General features: G+C 52.6%; 1 protein-coding gene and 1 long non-coding RNA gene across 3 annotated transcripts in view; one reads left to right on the top strand and one right to left on the bottom strand.

Annotated features, from left to right (window-relative positions):
• Nucleotides 1-503: 503 nt before the first annotated feature.
• Grin2d (glutamate ionotropic receptor NMDA type subunit 2D) overlaps nt 504-21,939 on the bottom strand; it is a 35,671-nt gene continuing 14,235 nt past the window's right edge. For both annotated transcript variants that reach the window (XM_063253012.1, XM_063253013.1), the window contains 10 exons: nt 21,217-21,331; nt 20,641-20,852; nt 20,237-20,405; nt 19,849-20,002; nt 17,443-17,568; nt 17,033-17,262; nt 15,308-15,468; nt 2,581-2,768; nt 2,160-2,392; nt 504-2,022 (listed from right to left, as the gene is read on the bottom strand). In XM_063253012.1, the coding sequence (XP_063109082.1) occupies nt 688-2,022; nt 2,160-2,392; nt 2,581-2,768; nt 15,308-15,468; nt 17,033-17,262; nt 17,443-17,568; nt 19,849-20,002; nt 20,237-20,405; nt 20,641-20,852; nt 21,217-21,331 (2,923 nt within the window). In that variant the 3' untranslated portion in view covers nt 504-687. The remainder of the gene's footprint in view (nt 2,023-2,159; nt 2,393-2,580; nt 2,769-15,307; nt 15,469-17,032; nt 17,263-17,442; nt 17,569-19,848; nt 20,003-20,236; nt 20,406-20,640; nt 20,853-21,216; nt 21,332-21,939) is intronic.
• LOC134476887 (uncharacterized) lies at nt 1,189-21,220 on the top strand. Its single transcript, XR_010048670.1, has 4 exons — nt 1,189-1,377; nt 19,836-20,421; nt 20,745-20,869; nt 20,978-21,220. It is a non-coding gene; the product is annotated as an uncharacterized LOC134476887 (long non-coding RNA).

The following is a 21,939-nucleotide window of genomic DNA, read 5'->3' as shown; positions in this document are numbered from 1 at the left end:
CTGAAGGGGGCTGGGATCAACCTGGGAGGGGAAGGCGGGGCTTCAGTTGGGGGATAGGTCCTAGGTCAAAATAGGGAAAAACCGACGAGGATGGTAAAGGAGGGGGCTGTCACGGTTTGACATCAAGGTTACGGTCTGGGATTCGGGGCACAGTCTGGGGTCAGAAGACCATTTAGGTGTTGGAGGAAGTCACAGTCTGGGGTCGGGGGTTTCTGTGTGGCGGGGCAAAGGTCTGGGGTCACAGTTTGGCGAATGCGTCTCACAGTTTTGAGTCCCGATGGATGAAAGGTTAAAAACGGGCTTCCCCGGAGGCGTGGCTGGGGCCGGGAAGCTGCACAGTGATGTGGGGGCCACAGCCCCGAGCGTGGGGGCAGGGCGGGGCGCGACCCTCCACCTGCCGCCCCCTCTGGTGACGTTAAAAAGCCCTTGTCGGGTTTTAAAAAAATGTCGGGTAGGCTCCAAGACCCCCTCCCCCCCTTTGCTCTCTGGCTGGGTGAGATCTGGCAGACCAGATCCCCTCTGGCTCGTGATCCCCCAGTGCGAGGGGGCGCAGGACGCTGCTCCAAGCGGGGTCCGGCCAGTTGCCTGTGGTTCCTCCCCAATCCACGTGGGTCCTGTCCACTGCGCGCGCCTCCTCGGGCCGTGGCCTGCGCTGACCGAGGGGGCGACAGGGCCCCCGGGGCCAAGTCATACCTCGGACTCGAGGCTGGAGAAGTGCGCCGAGCCCCTGCGCGTGCCCAGCTCCCCGCCCCGGTGTCTCCGGTGGGGCGCGGTGGGCAGCGGCGGCCCCCAGTGCGCAGCGTGCGGGCACCGGCGCGCGTGGCGCGAGGGCCCAGTGAGCCTGCGTGCGGGCGCGGCGCGGGGACATGAGCTGAGGTCCTCCAGCGAGCGCGAGGTGGGCGCGGGCGGCGGGAGGTCCCAGCCCCCCGCGGAGCGCCGGTGCCGGTGGTGGTGGGGCGCCGCCTGCGCGCGATGCGAGGCGCGCGGGCGATGCGGGTGTGACCGAGGGCATCCGCAGCGCGCCCGGTGCCGGGGCGGGGGCCCCGCGGCCCACGGTGGGGGCGGCGGCGCCCACCAGCCGCCGTCCAGGCCGTCGTGTGAGCAGCTGAGGTGGCGTGGCGGTGGCAGCAGCTCCAGGCTGGCGCAGTGGCGGCAGTGCCAGGCGGCGGGCCCGGTGCGCGGGGGCAGGTAGTCCCAGCTACCGGCGCGCCAGCCCCCAAGCTTGTCGACCGACCAGTAGCGACCAGGCGGCGGTCCGAAGCGCTCAGCGTACGGGTAAGGGAAGTCGGCGAACCACCAGGGCTCCAGGCCGCCCAGCGACGCGCCGCCCAGGCTCTCCGAGTCCTCCGAGTCCGACGGCGACGGCTCGAGGTCGAGGTACGGGCAGGGCGGCGGCGCGGCACGGCACGGAGGCGGAGCGGCCGGGACCCCACCGCCCGCGCTGCCTGCGGCCCCTGCGCCACCTGCGCCCGGGCCCAGCAGCGGTTGACTCTCGGGGTCCGCGCGCGGCCACCGCGCCGGCGCCGGCGGGCTCTCGTCCTCGAAGGCCAGGCGGCACAGCGGCGGCCCGACGGCGGCAGCGGCGGCGGAGGCGGTGGCGGGAGGCGCGGGCGGCGACGGGAACCCGGGAAAGGCGCCCGAGGCGGAGTCGGCCGGCTCCTTGTCGCGCACGATGGCGAAGTAGGAGGGCGGCGGTTTCTGCGGGGGCTGCGTAGCCGGCGGCGACAGTGGACGCCCGGCCGCTCCCCGGGCCGTCCCCCGCGCCTCGCCCAGGCCCAGGCCCTGCGGCTCGATGGGGCCGTAGTAGCGGTGGAAGCCGTCGGCCAGGCCCGCGCCCCCCGGGGGCCCTGCGCCCTTGGCCCGGCGCCAGCGATCCACGGCGGCGCGCTCGCGGGGCACGAAAGGCGCGGGGCCAGGCGCGGGGCGCGCCGCGGGGTAGGCGGGGCTGGGCAAGGGCTGTGGCGGCGGCGGCGGCTTGGCAGGCGGCGGGGCGGCCTCGGCGCTGCAGCAGCTGTACATACCCTGCAGGCCGGAGCGCGGATTAGCGCGGGGCTTCCCTCCCCGGCCCCTGGTGGCCGGGGTCTCCCGCCACCACCAGTTTCCGGGCCTCCCCTCCCCACCTGTATCTCCCGGTCCCGCGTCTGCCCTCTCCCGCATACCCTGGAGAAGGCCAGCAGGAAGTCCATGCGGTGCGTGGGCCCCAGGCAGTGCCGCAGGCGCCAGTACACCAGGTGCTCCCAGGCGAAGACCAGCAGGGACAGGCCCATGGCCACTAGCAACATGTAGAAAACCCCGGCCATGTTGTCGATGTCCAGCTTGCTGCTCATCACCTCGATCTTGTCGTTGTGGCAGATCCCAGAGAGCCACAGTCGCTCCAGCATCTCGATCTCATCTGGGGAAGGGGATAGGGGTCACCTGCTGTGAGCATCTTCTGAGGTCTTGCCCTTGGGTATGGGAGTCCAGTCCCCTTCCCTTCTGCTCCTGGGCCTAGCACCCAGGTCTTCATTCCCTACATTCGCAGGACCCACCGGTCCTGTCTCTCCCCACCCCCTGGGCAGAAATCCTTGCAGGCAGCCCCACCGTCCCCCAGGAACTGCAGGAGTGCCAGATCGATGGGCCGCTTCCAGCGGGAGCCTTTGTGCAAAGCGATGCCATAGCCTGTGGTGGCGAAGACCTTGCCGGAGCCGATGGTGACCAACTTGCAGCCCTCGTCCTTTCGGGCCATGTAGTTGAGCACAGCGGCATCATAGATGAAAGCATCCAGCTTCCTGAGGATAGGATTGCATGAAGGGCAGGGTCAGCCCACATCGCTCACTCACCCAGCGGCCTAGTGAGGCCTGGCTCATGCCAGCCTCTCCTGCTCTGAAATCTCACTAGTGCCTTTTGCTTCACCATCTGAAAAATGTAAATGCAACATCTCCATTCTAAGGTTGCTAAGGTTAGACATTGCTTAATGCAAAGGAGGTGCTGGAGAAATGGTCCTTGTTGTCAGTGTTTTTTTTGTTTCTTTGGAGACTGGCCTATTACAGTAGTTCAGAATGACCTTGAACTCACTGAACAGGCTAGGCTGGCCTCCAGCCCCTAGAGACTGCCCAGCCTACCAGAGTGCTGGGGTTGCAGGCAAGCACCACCCTTCCTGGCTTTAACCTTGATTTTTGGTTTGCTAATCTGTCTGAGTTGGTTTGTTTGGTTTTGGTTAAACCCACCCCACCAGTGGTAGGGATTAAAACTAGGGCTTGTCAAATATTAGGCAAGCCTGCCTGCATTGAACTACACCCCTGTCTGTTGATGTAAATCCTCCTGCATCCTCAGCCTCCCCAGAAGCCCTGGCTGCACACTCCTGTGCTCACCCATAAACATCTGTGTGTGGAAAGGAAGAAAAGGGTCTGTGTTAACCATGCACCCTGAGTGGGAGATTCAGTGAGGTACCGGCTCCCCAGGCTAAGTGGCTGGAGCCAAATGGTGCAAGGAGGTGGAGCCAAGCACACTGAGCTGGTGGTGGGAAGGGAGTCACCATCCCAAAGCTCCTGGCCCTGCTAAATTAGCTGGGAGATCCCAGCTGACACCTGGAACCGGATATACAGGCGAGAAAAATACTGCCACTGCCTGGGGCACTTCTGCCTAGTAGGCAAACTGTAATTTCTCTCCAGGTTTCTCTTTGTTTAGGAAAATGCCCTTGGGGGCAAAAGGTGAATTGCTCTTCCGTTTTAAGTGGGAAGAATTTAAAGTGAGAGGGACTCAAGGAGCCTTTTAGGGAAAGCTATAAGCTAGGAACGGTGGAGGAACGTTCTGAAGGCGGATCCCACAGCTCCCACAGCTCGGTACCAAAGCCCAGGCCTCCACACCCCCAGCCTAGTGAACCCTTGAATGGATGGCTTTGTTCTGGGTTGTATAATGCCTGCCTCCATCCCATCCAAGACTCCAGCTCCCTCCTCCTCCTAGTTCTTAAATCACTATGAAAACCCAGTGTGTTTCCTGCAGCCTTTGGAGGTTTGTGGGGAAATTATAATTCCCTGCTCACATGCATCCAGAGGTCTTAATACTGGAGCTGATGCTGGTCCCTCCCTGGCTCTCCGCTTAGTGTGACCTAAGTCACCTCTGGCAGCCCTATCTCACTCTCCTCTTTTTACAAACATCCTCTCCCTTTTCCAGGCTTCCCACCACACCTGCAGTGCTCCATTCCAGGCCCTGGGCCTCCTCCTCAGGCTTTCCACTCACTCACCCTGCCTTGTTTGGGTGTGTAAGCATCTGTGCCTTGTCACACACCATAAAATGCCAGCTGGTATATTGTTCACCTCCCTTCACTGGCTTTGAATTCCATGAGGGCAGACTACTAGTTGGCCTGGTTCAGAGCTCTGTTCGTGGGGTGTGAAGGACCAGCACACAGGTGGTGCCTAATGAGTCACTGAGTGAGCTACATGCAGTGGTCTGCACTGTAGTCGCAGGAGGCTGAGGCAGGAAGATCTCTAAGTTCAATGCCAATTTGGGTTACAAAGTGAGTTCAAGGCCAACTTGAACTCATAATGAGACCCTGTCTCAAAAAGACAAAATAAATAAACACATAAATAAATAAATAAAAGGCTGGCTGTGGTGGTACACGCCTATAGTCCCAGTAATTTGGGAGGCCTGGGCTCCACAGTGAATTCAAGGCCAGTCTGAACTACATAGTGATACCCAGTATTAAAAACAAGACAACAGCAACAAAAGGCCAATCAATGAATTAAGACCCCTGATAGGCAGTGGGCGGGGCCTCAGAACTAAGGCCGTGGTATTGGGGAAAGATGCCAGAAGCTGTCCTCCATAGAGAAAGCAGCAGGGACTTCCAGGCTGCACATGCCTGAGGTGTGTGCACGTGCATGTTTTAACTCTGACAGAAACTGAAAAACAGCTTTAGGGGAAAGGCATTGGATGTTTCCTTTTTGCCTCTCCTGTGTGTGCAGCTGACCTCACTGGGCGGCAGGCAGATGCTGGCTGGCGGGGAAGCCCTGTTTCCCTTCTCCCCTAGCTGCCTTTCCTTGCCCTCCTGGGAGGCGGCTGCCGCCTCAGCAGCAAAGTGAGCTGCCTGCCAAAGCCCCAAGGCTGCCAGGCTCCTTGTGCCTCACCGGATGGAATTTTCTTGCACTATTCCCAGTGGGGATCACTAGCCACCTCTGACTCTGCATTTCAATTTTAATTAAAAGTCTGGTTCCGTAGTAACATTGATGATCAGAAGCTGGTGGCTGCCATATTGGGCTGCACAAGTCTAGGCCTTTTTAAAATTATTATTATTGGTTTTTTGAGACAAGGTCTCACTTCAAGCTGACCTTGAACTCACTGTGTAGCCCAGCCTGGCCTGGAACTTAAGGCATTCAAAGTGATACTCCTCCTGCCTTAGCCTCCCAAGTGCTGGGATTGTAATCATAGGCGTGTGCCACTATGCCAGGTCAGAGGTCTTTCATGTCTTCAGTTGCACTGTTATGGCTGCCTTGATGTCCTGAATAAACTAGAAACATTTCCCTTTCCTGGTCATTTTGACTTTGGGGAAGAGCCAGAAGTTACATGAGGTCCGATCTGGAGAACCAAGTGGTGGTGAGGCCAGCATGATGCTCTTAGCTGCCTGCCTTTCCACTGGGTGGTGCTGAGGACCAGCATTTGCTGATTTTTGATCACACCTTGTGAAGACACTCAGGCAAGAGGGCTTCCAGAACTGCTTCATAAAGGGACCCGGATGACGGGCTGAACATATTTGAAGGCAGGAGGAGCAGTTTAAAGAGATGTAATGGTAATGGGTTTTTAATGGTTTAACAGTTTAAACTTTCCCTGTGTATTTTGACCATATCTCATGTATATCCCAAGAAGAGACCAAAAACTACTAACATTGGCAATGCCCTGATAAATATGGTCCTGATTACCCTACATGGAGTTCATAATCAACAAATCCCTCGTGCCCTCCTGGAATAGCCACTGGGAATGTCAAACCTCAGCCCCACCACGAGCAGGCTGCCCAAGGTCACTGGACATCAGGTAGACAGCAACCTGAACCCAAAAGGACTGAGTAGAAACATGGTATGCACAGTGTGAAGAATACTTTTTAAAACTACTCATAATATCATCAGAGAAATAAGACAAGATATTGAGATTTGAACCATGAATAAGATTCTATAGAATAGTATACTGTGAAATTTATAAAAATACCATAACAACTGAGAAACCAAAAAAGAAGAAGAAATTAAAAATGTGCTTGGCGAGGGGTATGGTTCAGTGGTAGAGGTATTGTCTATATAGTACTAGCACTATAAATATAGACACACACACAATCACATAGGTAAGCAGAAATGAAAAGCTTAACTAAGGGGTGGAAGAAAAATGAAAATCAGGAAGTAAAACAGAAAGGCAGAATAAAAGAAATGGACCGTCCATCAAATTCAATAGCAAACTCAGATGAGTTCCAGAAATAAAAGAAATGAACAAGAGGGAAAAACTGTCCAGGACAGGAAAGAAGGTGGGAAAATCAGAGAAATGTTCTCAGTCAGAACAAATGGCATGACACACAAATGACTAAAAGACACCCCAAGGAAAATAGGTGAAGGCGGGGCTGGGGATTTAGCTCAGTGGCATAAGCACCTTGCAAGCAGGTGGTCATGAGTTCGATCCCTGGTACCGATAAAAATGAAAAAGACAAAAAAAAAAAAAAATAGATGAAGGCCTATTACCAGTAAATGAGGAGAAGGGGAAGAAAAACAGGCCACATACGAAGGTTAGGAATTGGAATGACAGAGCAAGAGCCTGTGAGATTCTAGGGCTTATGACATGAGATAAAGAATTATACCTTACTGGCAGTACAGGTGCCAGCCTTGCATGTATCAAACTATCTGTTGCACTGCTAATTGGGGGCCCTCTGTGCTTGGTGCAAAGGTGCTCTGTTTCTCCTTACAGTCAGGGCCTGCAAAGTTCTCTTCTCCAGCATTCTGCCGAGACCCCCCACCCACCTCCCTGATTGATACCAATAAAAGCCATGAGTTCTTGGACTTATGGCCCTTTGTTCCGTAGCCCTGCGGGTCCTCCCAGAGCTCCTCAACTGCAGAATTCTGTCTTTCTTTTGCATCCATATGCCATATTGCTGGGGGAGAGACTGATACCCTCTGTGGGAGTTTCAGCACCTTTTGTCTGGACACTCAAAAGAACAAGGGAGCAAGACCCAGAAACGTTAGAAATTTGTATGGTAATGAGAAAAAAAAAAGCTGGGTATAGTGGCACACACCTGTAATTCTACCACTTGGGAGGCTGAGACAGGAGGATCAGCTTGAACTAGACTGTTTCAAAAACCACCAAAACCAAAACCAAAAAAAAAAAAAAAGAAGAAGAAGAAAGAAAAGAAAAAGAAAAAGAAAAAACGCGGAGGAAAACAAAACCATTGTGATAACATAGAATTCAAATCTGGAGGAATGCAAATGGTGACCCCTAAAACGGCCTTGATGTACCTGCCTATAGCAGCCCCAGAGTCCAAAACAGAAACCTTTTTAGTGAGAGGAAACTGATAGACCATTTGATGCTTTTAAGCGTAAGAAGAGATTCACATAGTTAACAGAATTTCGGCTTGAATTAATTAAACACAAAGGAAACTCCGACACTTAATGACTGAAGGAAAAAAAAGACAATTACTGTATTAATTATAGGAAAAACTAAGACTGTGTAGAAATGGAAAGTAATTGTGGTTTAGCTGTGGGAGCATTTACAGTCATAATATGTAAACACTGGATATTCATCTAGTTAGAATCACAATGCAGGAAGCTAGATTGATTTAAATATCAGTGCACAAGTGTGTGCCTTCCATAGTGAGAAGTAAATGGAAGCTGCCTAAAATTGAAAAACTAGAGCAGGGCGTGGTGGCTCATGCCTGTAATCCCAGCACTCAGGAGGCTGAGGCAGGAGGGAAGGAGTAAGAGACCAGCCTGAGCTACAAAGTGAGCTCAAGGCCAGCCTGAACCGCATTGGGAGACCCTGTCTCAAAAAAAAAAAAAAAAAAGATAAAATTGAAAAACTGTAGCTGGGTGAGGTGACACATGACCTGTCATCCAGCACTGTGGGAGGCTGAGGCAGGAGGATTGCAAGTTCATGCCTGGGTAATTTAGCAAAATCCTGTCCAAAAAAAATGGGGATTTAGCTCAGCAGCTCAAGCACTTGCCTGGTAAGCGCAAGGCTGTGAGTTCAATCTCTGGCACAGAAAAAAGTAATAAAAAATTTTTAGAAAGGGTCTGGGGATGTTGCTTAGTACAAAGGCCCTGGGCTTAATCCCTAGTACTAAGGGAAGCAAATCCAGAGGAAACTGAGGTATTTAGGACTAGGGAGATACGTGGCAAAATGATCCAGTATAGAGGGGAAGCAGATTCTTCCGGGTTGGGCGCAGGAGGGGTAAGCTTAGGGGAGACAGCTGCTTTTCATGTTTTAAAACTCTTGGGCTGGGGATTTAGCTCAGCGGCATAAGCACCTGCTTTGCAAGCAGGTGGTCGTGAGTTCGATCCCCGGTACCAGAAAAAAGAAAAAAACAAAACAAAACAAAACTCTTGCATTTCTCTGGATAGACAACTGATAAAAATAGAGCTAAAAACTAGGGGGGAAAAACTGTAAAAAGGGTTATTGGGGCAAAAAGAATCCAGCGGAAGCAGGAAATCGGAGCAAGAGGGGAGAGCAAGGTACTCAGGTGTCCTTTGTGAGGCCTCAAAGCTCCTGGGAGTGGCCGTGGTTCTCTCTGTTCACCTGAGGTAGCCAGGCCGAGGGACGAGCCACCAGCCGGCCAAGGTTCAAGTCCCAGCCCTGCAGCCTGGCAGCTTCAAGGATCTTGCTGCACTTTAGCCTCTCAGAATATCCACCACACCCACGGTCCCCCTTGCAAAATTCGCAAATCAAAGTCCCGGCCGTCAGTTCCTCAGCATACGACCTTCTCTGTAACATGAGCTCCTTCCTTCTCTGTAATATGAGCCCCTTCTGGGGATCACTGCGCTATTGTGAGGGCATGGAGTGGGCCCTAAAAGTCCATCTGACTGATGCCTTTATAAGAAGGGGACATGATCAGCTTGGTATGGTGCTGCATGCCTGTGACCCCAGCACTCCAGGCGACGGAGGCAGGAAGATCATAAATTTGAACAGGGTAATTTAGTGACATAGGGAGACCTTGTCTCACTACCACCACCACCGACGACAAAAACCAAGGTCTGGTAAAGTAGCTCAGTGTGATGGCTTCGGGTTCCAGCTCCAGTACTGCAAAAACAACCACACCAACAAACAAGAACCGCTGGCTACACATAGAGCGATGAAGACCTAAAGAGACATGGGACAGAGACACTGCCCCCTCCAAGCTAAGGACAGGGAGGCTGGGCAGTTGTCAGGCCCTTTCAAGGAGCTGCCAGGGGACAGCAGGTCTCCAGGGCCCTCAGACCAAATACCACCAGCCCTAGCAAACCAATTACCCAAATCAGGAACTTCAGTGCGTTAGAACGCACCTTGCTACATAATAAGCACTATGTAAATGCAAAGGACAGTGGGAACCAGACCAAGCCTTGGCAAGGACTCAGAACAAGCAGAACTCTGTGCACCGCTGACGCCAGTGTGGCTGGCAGAGGCGGGCAGGGACTCAGCTGAGGATGAGTGTGCGGGGCTGCTGTGTGGCCGCCGGCTCCAGGAGGGCAGATTTGGGCTCTAACCTAGTGACTGCACACAGTGCTAGATCCACAGCAGTGAGCCATCGATCTAGTAATAACGCAGAGTGAGATGCACCAGACACAAGGGGAGAGATGCCCTGCCCATCCTCTGTAGGTGTCATCCCAACTTGGGCACAGTCACTCACAGGAATGTCCTACGATCCCTGGAAGGTAGAGGGGGAGTTTCCAGGGAGAAAGATGTGTCCCCATACTCTTAACGTAGGCATGTATAAACGGCCAAGAAAACATACACAGCTCATCTTTCACCATTCCTCGCACAGATGTATCTCAATTAAAAAAGATAAAAACTAGCAGGGCCCGGTGGCACATGGCAGTCATCCCAGCAGGGGTGAGACAGGAAGACTGGAAGTTCTAGCCTACCCTGGGCAACTTAGTGTCCTCGTGACACTCTGTCTCAAAAAAAATTTCATGTTTAAAAGATGAAAACAGGGGCTGCAGGTTTAGCTCAGTGGCACAAGTGCCTGCCTGGCAAGTGCAAGGTCATGGGTTTAATCCCCGGTACCAAAAAAAAAAATGAAAGATGAAAAAAATAGGGCCAGGGATTAAGCTCAGTGGCATAAGTGCCTTTCTGGCAAGCCTGAGGTCTTGAGTTCAATTCCTGGTACCAAAAATAAATAAACAAATAAATAAAATTAAAAGAAAATAAATGATGAAAACATCTACACAAAGACATGCGATGGGGCCTCAAGCTATTTTTCACTCCGTAAAGGCTGGGGATGTGGCTGCTGTCTGTATGGGGGAAAGTACAGGTCCCCTAGGTTCCTTTAGTCAAGGAAGGTACAGATTTGGACTCATTAGGAGGTGGTAGGTCTGCCTGGCTGGTCACATTCAGGTCAGCTCTTCAGGCTCTAAGACTGGGAGGAGGCTGGGGAGGATGCAGGAGTGAGGGGAGGGAATGGGAAAGTCTGGGGTGCTGGGGGATGTTCAGGGGGCAGCTTTGCCCTGGCCCACACACCGACTGTGTGGGAGAATCAGAAGGGAAGGGTCGTGGCCATGTTTGTACTGACTATTGTGGCAAGGCCAAGGATGATTTTGAATGTATGGGGTTAAGTAAGATACATCATGAAACTCCACTTCTATTTTTTATTTATTGTGAGACAGGAGGTCATTATGTAGTTAGGCTGGCCTTGAACTCACTATGTAGCCTAGGCTGGCTTCACACCCAGGGCAATCATCCTGCCTCAGCCTCCTCACTGTTGGGGTTACGGGCATGCACCACCCTTCCCTACTCAGAGTGGGGGCTTTTGCGGGTCCTGATTCTGACTAATATCGTTGGCTGTGTCAGGGAAAGCACGCTCAGGCCAGTGAGATGGCCCAGAAAGTGCATTAAATCAGTAAAAAAGAGTTTGAAGCCAGGGTGAACCTGGGAAACCCAGGAATTTATGGAATTCTCAGGCAAGGGCTTGACCCACCCTCACCCAGGTCCCAAGGCAGGAGGATCCCCTGAATGACATTTGCAGGTGAGGTAACAGAAAGGAAGGGAAAGGAGGAGAGGAAAGGAAAGTCCCAGAAGGGGAAAGAAAATAACAAAAAAGACAAAAGAGAGTTCTAGAGCCGGGCATGTAGCTCAGCAGTGCAATGCCTGCCTGGTAAGTGCAAAGCCCTGATTCGATTTCCGGTACCAAAAAAGAAAATAGTTTTTTTTTGTTTTTTTTTTTTTTAAAGCCCCTTTAAAAAAGAGAGAGAGAGAGAGAGAGAGAGAGAGAGAGAGAGAGAGTTCTGCATGGACTGTCCAGTCCAGCATGACAGCCCCTGGATGCGGCTGCTGATGGCAAATCCAAACTGAAAAGCACTGTGAATATTCAATACATATCAGACCTTCCCCCCCAAACATAAAACATCTTACCCATTTTTTTGGGAGGGGGAATGGGTAATGTGGTACTTGGCACTTAACTGAGGGCCTTCATGCTGACCTACATCCTCAGTGCCTTTTAAAAATGTTTTTTTAAAATTTTGAGACAGGGTCTTGTTGAACTGCGAAGGCAGGGCTAGAATTTTCAATCCTCCTGCCTCAGCCTCCCAGAGTGCTGAGATTACAGATGTGCACCATTGCCCTGGGAAGAACCCGAGGCTTTCCTTGACCAAAGGAGCCTGCAAAGTGGACCCCTGAGAACCTGTGCTCTCTATGGGAGCTGCAGTCCTGTCCAGCACATGACCAACCCTGGCCACCACTGATTGGTCCTGCTGTGGACACCTGACTGGTGCTGGCCCAATCAGAGTCTCCCCAGTGGAGCTAGGACATTGAACTGTTTTGCCCTCACTTGATAAACAGAGGTTGTAAACCAGCCCCACTATAGAGGCAAAAGTGAAGGCTCAGGAACTGAATTGCCTACCCCAGGGCCCACCAGGAGTAAGGGGTGTACCTCTTCACCCCCAGGAATCCAGCACCCTCTGCCTTGGAGTTTACTGCTGTTTGGTGTCCCCAGGGGACTGGTCAGAACTCTCAGGCAGTGGGAGCCACCATAGCACCCAGGACTGTAAGGGGGAAAGGAGAAAGGAGGCTGCCTGGCAAGGACATCCCTGTGGTCAGCTGCTTAGAGCCAGGATACTTTACAGGGCGAGCGTGATGTTAACAACACTGAGTGTTCCTGCCTCCCTGCCACTCCAAAGGAGGCTTCAAGTACACGGGGACTTAGGCTTCTGGCAGAGAGCCTCCTTCATTGGAGACACCCCATAAATACTTGTCAAAGAAGGAATAGATGGCTGAATGCACAATGTGGGGAAAAGTCCAGTTCTGTGCTCCATCCGACACCTCAGACTGTGGGCAAAGGTGTGCTGTTGTGCACCCCACCCCCAACCTTTTTAGCTTTTTGAGGCAGGGTCTTGCTATGAGGTTGAGGCTGGCCTGGAACTTGACTATCTTCCTGCCTCAGCCTCCCCAGTGCTAGGACACAGGTGTGCCCCACTATGCCTTGCTTGAGGCCCAGTTTTTATTTAGGACTCTCTCTTGAGAGAGGAGCCCCTGGAGCAAGGTTGGGGGTCCCTAGAATACACTTTTCTCGGTGAGATTATGTCCTGGAATCTGTGGGCCCCTGTCTTACATAGCTGCAAGGAACGAATGTGTTATTTTCTATGGCAGCACACTTTGCAGATGGACTAAGGGAGGGTCATGAGGTGCCACTGCTGGGGTGAGTCGGGTGGGCCCAAGGCAGTCACAGAAGAGGAGGGTGAGACAGTCTGTCAGAGAAGGAGGTGTGCTGGTGGAAGTGGAAGTCAGGGTGACTCAGGCCAGGAGCCAAAGAGCGTGGCAGCCTCCGGAAGCTGGAAGGGGCACGGGATCGGCTCCTGGGAGGACAAGGAGTCCAGCTCTGTTGTGGGAGTTTGAGAGAAAAGAGTCCTGGGGCTTCTTAACTGGAACTTAGTAGCCCTTCAGGTTGCTAAGAAGATATATTTGAGCAGAGCATGGTGGTTATACCCATAATCCCAGCACTCTGGGAGGCTGAGGCAGAAGAATCTTAAGGTTGAGCTCAGCCCAGGAAATTCAGATTTAGCAAGACCTAGGGTCAAAATAAGGGAGGGCAGGGGATGTAGCTCCATGAGAAGGCCCTCTGTTCAATTCCTACCTCCATATGCAAGAAAGAAAAGAGGAGGAGAAAGGAAGGAAGGAACAGTATATTTGTCAAGGCGGGGGGGGCAATATATTATTTGGCAGTTTAAACTTATCAAGTTTAAATCCATATGGTGTGAGAGTCTGTGAGCCCCCACTGCAGTACTGAGGATTGAACCAGGGCCTTTGCACTGAGTGACACCCCCAGATCTTTAATTTGTAACTTTTATTTTGAAACAGGGTCTCACTAAGTTGCTAAGTCACCCAGGCCAAGCTCAAACTTGGGATTCTCCTGCCTCAGCCTCCCGAGTATGGCTACGACAGGGGTGTGTCACCACACCAGACTCCACTGTCCTTTTGCCCCAGACCCTCCCAAGGTTTGCAGCATACCCATCCAGAGCCTCATGTCACAGAAGCCTGTGCCCCAGCCTGTGACCATGTCCAGGAGAAGATGAGGAATAGAGAGGTAAATAAACCCAACAAGGCCTGGGGAGAGGCAGAGAGCACAGCAGGCCCTGCAGGTGCTGAAATTCTCATGATCGGAAACAAGAAATAGCAGGATCCCTGGAGGGCACACACAGAGACCATCTTGTGGCCCTCAAGACCTTTCCCTCTCCTCCTTTGCTCTTTTCTACAACACAGGCTGGAGGCTAATGAAATAGACTTCCAGCTCCCACTGCAGCTACGAGGTACCATCGGAGAGGTTCTGGGGAACACATCAGAAATCCCTATCAGTGGCTTATTTTTCCAGATAAAAAGGCAAAGCCCTGGGGCTGGGGATTTAGCTCAGCGGCGTAAGCACCTGCCTTGCAAGCAGGCAGTCATGAGTTCGCTCCCCGGTACCGATAAAAAGGAAAAAGACCAAAAAAAAAAAAAAAAAAAAAAAAGGCAAAGCCCTGCCAGCAGAGAATCCTCTATTCTTTTCTTGCCTGGCACTAGGATGTGCTCCATGGAATGGCTGCAGCCTTCTTGTGACCATTAGACAGCCGCAATGAGCACAAAGATCTATGGCTGTGAGCTTGGTAAGAGCTCAGATTGTTAGCAGTGACCCTGAGCTGTCCTGCCAGCTTTGGGCTTTCTGTGAGAGATGGACCTGTCTGTTTAAGCTCTAACCAATCTGAGAAATGGACGTGTTTTGCTGCCCATTAGTATCATGCAGTGCAGGTAACATACCTGGCACAGAGTTGATGCTTTGTAAAAAAGTTTTGTTTTTGTTTTTTTTTTGTCTTTTTCCTTTTTATCAGTACCAGGGATCAAACTCACGACTGCCTGTTTGTAAGGCAGGCACTTATGCTGCTGAGCTAAATCCCCAGCCCCTGTAAAAAAGTTCTAACTGCATGCATGATTTCCCCATTTCCAGAAAGCCTATCTTTGCTTTTTGCAGTTGGTTCTGAGACTCCCCACCTGGACCCTTGGGCTGACCCACCCATCTTCCTTAAAGCAGATTCACCAGGTCCCTTTTCAATTAAAACCACGCCAGGGGTGATGACAGAGACCCAGGAAGGACTGGCTAATTGAGGGTGACAGGGAGTGGGCCTTGGGAGGTTGAAATGACATAATGGCCTCCATACCTGCTTTCCTGCTTTGGCTCAGGAAACCAAGGCCAAACCTACCCCAGGACCTCTATCCTCTATACTTTAGGGACTAAATTTGACTAAGATTTAGAAAACTAATGTAAGAAAAGATATAACCCAAGTATTGACTCTAATGAGTTGATGTTCAATGCTGATAATATCAGCAGATATGGTGTGTCCGGTCTTTTTTGTGGTCTAACTAATTTAATTCTTATAATGCCCTGACAGGCTATAGTACAGAGAAGGAGGTGGAGAGCTTCGGAGAAGTTTAGTCACTTCCATAAGGGGACCAAGCCACTAAAGGGGCAAAGCTAGGATTTGAGCCTAGCAGGGTAGTCCCAAATCTGTAACTACTGCACCCTGGGAACGTCACTGGACCCTACTTGCCAGATATCTCCGTGACCCCCGCCCCCCGTTGATCACCCCGGGCTGAGGTCTGTGCTTCAGTACCACTCCCCTCCCTGCGCCCAGCCCGTGTCTGCACTGACCCTGCCTTGAGCTGGGTGAGGGCCTCTTCTACGCGTGGCTGGTTGTAGCGCACCATGTAGCTGTGCATGTCGGGGTAATTGCTGCGGATGTTCTTCTCCGTGGAGCCGTTGGGTACTGTCCCAAACTTCAGGGGCGGGTACTGCTCCTGGGGCCGCTGGAACTGCAGCAAAAGGCAGAGTTACTGAGGCCTGTGCCCCAGGGACATCCCTGAGCCTGGTGCCCCCCACTTCTGGGGAATCCCTGTCAACTGGTAGATGCCCCAGTCTCAGAAGTGTTTCCTAGATTGCTCACTTCAGTAAGAAACATGATTCTTTTCCTTTTCTTTTTCTTTGGTTTTTTTTTTTTTTTTTTTTTTTTTTTTTTCTGAGACAGAGTCTCAGCTCAGGGAGGCCTTGAACTCCTGCCTTAGCCTCCAAGGTGCTGAGATCACAGATGTGTGGCAGCATACCAGGTACAGTTTCCCCTCCTACCCAGTATGCATGGCTTCTCAGGCAGGAAAAGCCAGGAGCTCCTGCAGCTGGGCATTAACCCTAGGCTCACTGGACTGCAGCAGAGGCCAAGCTGGCACTGACCAATCTGCTCAGCAGTAGCCAAAGACTATTTTAGCAACAGGTGTGACCAGATGGGTGCATCCCACCCTCAGGTCGGGTGTGTTTATCAGTAAAAGTCTCATAAAACTGTGGTCCTGCATCCCATGTAAGGCACACGCAACACCATCTATTTCTGTACTATTCTGTTCCACTTGTTGGGGGAAAAAAGTGCTTATTGCAACCCACCTACCTTGTTTCTCAGCCCTCTAACAGGTCCTGACTCTGGTGGACCTCTCTGTCTCTCTGTGCAGTGCTGGTCCCTGAACACATTGTAAGCACAATGAGGCAAGAGCAGAAATCATGGGGTTTGGCATCTGGACCCATGGGACAGGACAGTTTTATGTTTGTTGAATCCAGTAAATAAAATATGGGGTTGGCCTTTGTATGTCTTGCTTTTGAATTTTACTTTACTAGTAATTCATTACACTTGCATTTTACTAAAGCACTAGTCTTTGATGAATTTGAAGTTTCAGAAATTAATCCTTGGTCTGGGGATTTAGCTCAGCAGCACAAGCACCTGCCTGGCAAGTGCGAGGTCCTGAGTTCAATCCCTGGTACCAACAGAGACAAAACAAAAAATTAATCCTTTGAGCCTTGCATAAGCTATATTCCTGTAGTTCCAGGAGTCTGGGAGGCTGAGGCAGGAGGATGGCAAGTTTGACCCCAGCCTGGGCAACTTAATAATTTAGTGAAACTCTGCCCCAAAATTGAAAAAATTTAAAAAGAGTTGGAAGGTTCAGCTTGATGCAAAGGCCTTGGGTCCAAATCTCAATACCAACAAGTAAAGAACCATCTAGTTTTACTATCTGAGAGTCACACTAGTCTAGAGCAGCCTTTGAACATTTTAAAAATCCATTTTTTTTTTGCTCTTTTTTTTTTTTTTAAACTTTTTATCGGTACTAGGGATCGAACTCACGACCGCCTGCTTGCAAGGCAGGTGCTTATGCCGCTGAGCTAAATCCCCAGCCCCGAACATTTTAAAAATCCATTTTAAAACACTGCTTTCTATCAGAACATTCCAGCCTACCATTCTGGGATTCATCTTGGGAAGGACCTTGAGGAGTGCCCTTCTGGCCAGCCATCTGCCAAGCTCAGAGTGCTCCAACCAAGCCACTGCCTCCCCTTTCCACACACCTTGCGGTCACTGAGCCCAGACACAGTGTCCACATATTCCTCCTGGATCATGAAGGCAGCCAGGTTGGCTGTGTAGCTGGCGAGGAAGATGACAGCGAAGAAGGCCCACACCAGCACCATGATTTTGCTGGTGGTTCCCCGGGGGTTCTCCACGGGCACTGAGTTATTGAACACCAAGGCCCAGAGCAGCCAGATGGATTTCCCAATGGTGAATGTTGAGCCGCCAGGACCTGCAGGGAGCCAGGAGGGGACATGGACCCCAAGTCCATTCTGTTTCTTGGGGGAGCAAAGAGAACTACAGCTCCCAGTGGCCTTTGAGGCTGTAGCTCTGCCCCAAAGGGCTACTGGGAGATGTAGTTCCATGTGTGGTCAGGGTGTTATTGAGGGCGCTGAAGAGATATGGCACTCACGTTTGCCCGTGGCCAGGCTGCGGTTGTAGCCCACAGGACTGAGGTACTCGAAGATGAAAACAGTGACAGCGACCACGGTGAGGCACATGACAAACATCATCACCCACACAGCAGGGCTGTAGGGCTCTGGGGACAAGGAAGATAGTGTCATGGCTCAGCCAAGCAAAGGGGAACACAAAGACATGCGAAGGAAGTTCCCAGTTCTGGGGGCAGCCCCGTGGCTCATACAGAAGCCTGGGAGGCAGTGTCTCTTGGATCCATCCCACCCTTTTCTGTGGTGTTTGGTTTGGTTTGGTATTTGAAACATGGTCTCTCTGTGTAGTCCAGGCTAGACTTGAACTCAGTATGGGTTCAAGTCTGGGTTTGATACCAGGCTGGGTTTGATACTCATGGAAATCCTCCTGCCTCAGCCTCCGGAGTGCTGAGTTTATAGTCTGCATCATCACATCCAGCCCCATTTCTGGTTTTAACACTTAATCTCAGCTGTCTCCTAAATATTTTCTGGGCATCATGTCCTACACTGCCCCAGACCAGCTCCCAGGCTCCTGTATTAAGAGTTCCACACCCATGCAGTCCCAGGCCATGCCTGCCTCCTCCCTCTCCTCCTCTACCCCAAGGCTGGGTCCCCTGGGTCCGAGTTGGGCTCTCCATTCTCATGGCCCATAGTGGGCACACTTCCTATCTTCGTGGGAACACCTGGCTCAGGGTCTCAGCTCCAGCCCAACTCCTACATGGCTGAGAGGTGACTGTGCCCCCCCCCAGCCCTCCCAGTGGCTCCCAGTACCCCCAGGACAAAGCCTTGTCCTGCCCTCCTCTCTTGACCATATCACTGTCACTGGGCCACTCTGTAACTATCCTTGAGCTACACCCTCCCCACCTCATCTCCTCGGCTCCCCTGCTTGGCACAGTAAACTGTCCCCCACTCACATCCCTTCTCAGTCAGTAACTGTGCGGCACCTCCAGGAGCCCAGGAATTTCACCTCCCAGGGCTAAGTAGGCCTACGCTGTCGGAGCCATCCCTGTCACAGCAAGGTCATTGCCCTGGGCTGTTGCTGCAGCATCTGGGGACTGCTTGTCACCTCTTCTAGGTGACTTGGCAGGACACCTGCCCCTGTCACCACCCTGCCCTGTGCTGCCTGGAGGAAGGGACCTAATATGGCGTTTCTCAGGGTGCCCTGTCGGGTACAGTGCAAGGAAAAGGCTGCCAGAGCTACAGAAAATAAAATGCACCGGAAGGGGTGCCCCATCTTCCGGGTCCTCCCATTCCTAGGGTTTTGCTCCAGCTTTGGAGAGCAAGCAGGCGCTGAAGAGGACCCATTGCCCAGGGCCCTGGGCATATCTCTCCCAAGTTCTCTGGCTCAGAAGATGGGATTTCTACCCAACCCACTACAGAGCTACCAGCCCCTCTGGGGCCGACATCCTACCCACCCCCTGGTCTGTCTGCTTCTATCACTCCATTCCCACCTCCCTACTGCACCCAACATCCTTTCTCAGCATGGACCTTGCAGCAGCCTCATTGCTAGCCTCCTGCTCCTACAGCAGATGACATGTGACCCTATGTCCCCATGCTGTCTTCCAGAGTAATCACCCTTGTCACTGCAGTAAGGGCAAAAGCCACACTTCTGCTGGCAGCATCTGAGGTCCTGCAAAGTCTGCCTGTTGTCTCACAGGCTTCACCTTCTGTCCCTCTAGCCTCGGTCTCTCTCCAACTCTCACCCTGGCTCCTTTTCTCACGGTGTCTGTCACCAGTGGAAAGGCCTGTGTAACCATTTAAATTTCCCCTCTGTCTTCCTGAGGAGCCCTGGAGCTCCTAGAGGGCAAGGATCTGTCTGGCTCATTCAGTGCTAGGTCCTAGCCAGCAGCCCAGAGCCCAGCACCTAGCAGGTACTCAGTGCCACATAGATGGGTGACTCGAGTGCTTATAGTGTGCTGGAGCCATACTAATCTCGCCTCTTCCTCTCACACTCAGGCCCAGGGGAAGACTTGGGTTTTGTGAGGCCTGAAGTGTACACAATTTGGAAGGCTCGCTTTAAGAAAAGAGGTTGTAACTATGAATAGAAAAGGAGGGCTGGGATGAGTTATGGCGAAAGAAGGCTCCTGAGTTCAGTCTTTTAATTTCATGATAAAACTCCTTCTGGTAGGGGGAAATGATTTCTCCCATTTTACAGATTAGGAAATGTGGTCTCAGAAATGATGTCACATCTCCGGAGTCATGTAGGGTCTCACTATGCAGCATAGGTTGGCCTTGAACTCCCAGAAAGACCCTCCTGCTTCAGCCTCTGGGAGTGCTGGGATGTGGATGTACTCCCACATCCTTTGGAACCTGGGTTTCTGACTCCACATGATTAGGGACAGTTACTCCATCCTTGCTGAAGTCTGGCTCCCTGTCCCAGGGCCCCAGCTCACCGAGGAAGGCGGATGGGGACACGGTGCCATTGCTACGGGCCACCATGACGCTGATGCCTGTCTCCACGAAGGGCACGGAAAAGTCCACTATCTCAGACCGCTCCTCGTTGATAGTGAGGGAGCCGATGGCCATGTCTGCACGTTGGTAGAACACCTGGGTGGGGAGGGAAGGCACAGGAAACGACTCTGGACCCTTCATCCTGGAGAGCTACCTCTTTGCCCGGCCCCGCCCACCCTCTCCCTGCCCCCAGACCCACTACCTTCAAGGCCCCGTCCCAAACCGTAACCCCGCCCCTTTGTCAAGCTCACTTTGCTGGCGGCCCCGCCCTCCTGATGCCGCGTGTCCTCCTATTGGCCATGCCCTTCCGCTGTCGGTCCGCCCCCTCACCTCCCCAATCATGCCGTTCCAGACACCATCTATCTTCTTTCCGTGTTTGCCATTTGTGACCAGGTAGAGGTCGTAGCTGAAGCCGATCGTGTGTGCCAGTCTCTTCAGAATGTCGATGCAGAAGCCCTTGCAGCACCGCTTTTCTGGGCGGGGAGCGTCCTGTGGAGGGCTGCGGAAGCGACCAGGTTTGGGGAGCTCAGAGACTTCTCCCTTAGGTTCCCCCCATGACGTGAGAGTATGGAGGAAGGGACCCCCGAGGCTGAAACTATGGTTAGCACTTCCTGGGGAAATTCGAGGCACCCCTAAGTCACTAAACTGGAAGGGCTCTGCGGGGCTGGGACCAAGATTTCGAGCTTCACAGGAGGAGCGTTTGAAGCTGCAATTCCTGGATCCTGGGCTGTCACCTGTGGGTTCGGTTGAGCTGGCTCCGGCAGGGGACCGAGTCTCGGATGCAGGTGCCGCTGATGGGGTCAGCAGGCTCCACAATGACAAAGGGTCTCTCCTCCAGCGTGGCCACCGTGAGATGCTGCGTGTCATCCACAGGCTGCAGGAAGCGGCCGTAGCGGGACCACAGCGGGTACTTGAGGCGGAGAGTCTGCTGTTCCCAGCTGCCCACCTTTAACAAAGAGAAGGGTCAGCCTTCCTGGGGGGACTTTCTGGGTACTAGAAAGGGAACTGGAAAGTCTTGGTCTCCCTGCTTCTTTCCTTCAAACTTAGGAATAAACGCCCTTCTCCTTTTAGGAACCATCAGCTTCATCCTCTTCCAGACACAGGAGCCTGGCCCTCAGTTTGGTTCTCCCATCAGGACCCAGGGGTCCAGGCCTGGTCTCCTCCCTCAGACTTGGGGATCCAGGCCTCCTCTTTTAGATCTGGGGATCCAGTCCTGCCTCCCCCACCCAATCCAAGCCCTCCAACCTTCCTCTGTGAGGATCCGGAATCCAGCCCTCTCCTGTGCTTGGGGTCTGGACCCTGTGACTCACCACCTCCCACGTCCTGTCTCTGGTGAGGGAAATGACCACCAAGGAAGGGTTCACCAAGAAGCCGTCCTCATTGAAGGAGTAGTCCCGGTTATCCCAGGTGATGTTCATGAAGTACCTGTTTGGGAGACAGGCAGGGCCTGTGAGGAAACTCCTTTCCATTGTCCGGTCCCTGCTGTGGGATGGAATCTCTGCTCCCTCACCCCCCAAATCTCAGAAACACACCCTTCCTGGGCTGCCCCACACCCTCAGGGCACTGTCCTTGCGTGGTGCTGTGGACCAACAGCCCCTGCATGTTCTGGCTCCACCTGCCTCTGGAGCCCCATCTCTGACTGTTTCCTACCCAAAAACTTTCTATTTATTTATTTTATTTCAAGGTACAACCTCATTAAGTCTCTCAGTTGCCCAGGCTGTGCTCAAACTCTTTGATCCTCCTGCCTCAGCCTTCCAGAGTACAAGATTACAGCGAGCACCACCATGCCTGGCTTTGCCTGAGACAGGGTCTCACTATGCAGCCCTGGCTGATCTTGTCCTTGCAATCCTCCTGTCTCAGCCTCTCAAGTGCTGCACCACCATGCTTGGCTATGAAAACTATTTTTGATAGAATCCACACTGAATGCAGTGTCTCTGAACATGTCAAATAAATTTTTTTTTAATCTCTAGGCATTTATGGGTGCTGTTCTCTCTGACTGGAAGCCCTACCGTGACCAACTCTCATGTCACAGA

This window comes from Cavia porcellus, unplaced genomic scaffold (assembly GCF_034190915.1).
Source record: "Cavia porcellus strain 051 isolate PalLab524CR breed Dunkin Hartley unplaced genomic scaffold, mCavPor4.1 scaffold_7, whole genome shotgun sequence".
In the NCBI taxonomy this organism is placed as follows: Eukaryota; Metazoa; Chordata; class Mammalia; order Rodentia; family Caviidae; genus Cavia; species Cavia porcellus.
This window is presented reverse-complemented; position numbering and strand designations above follow the sequence as displayed.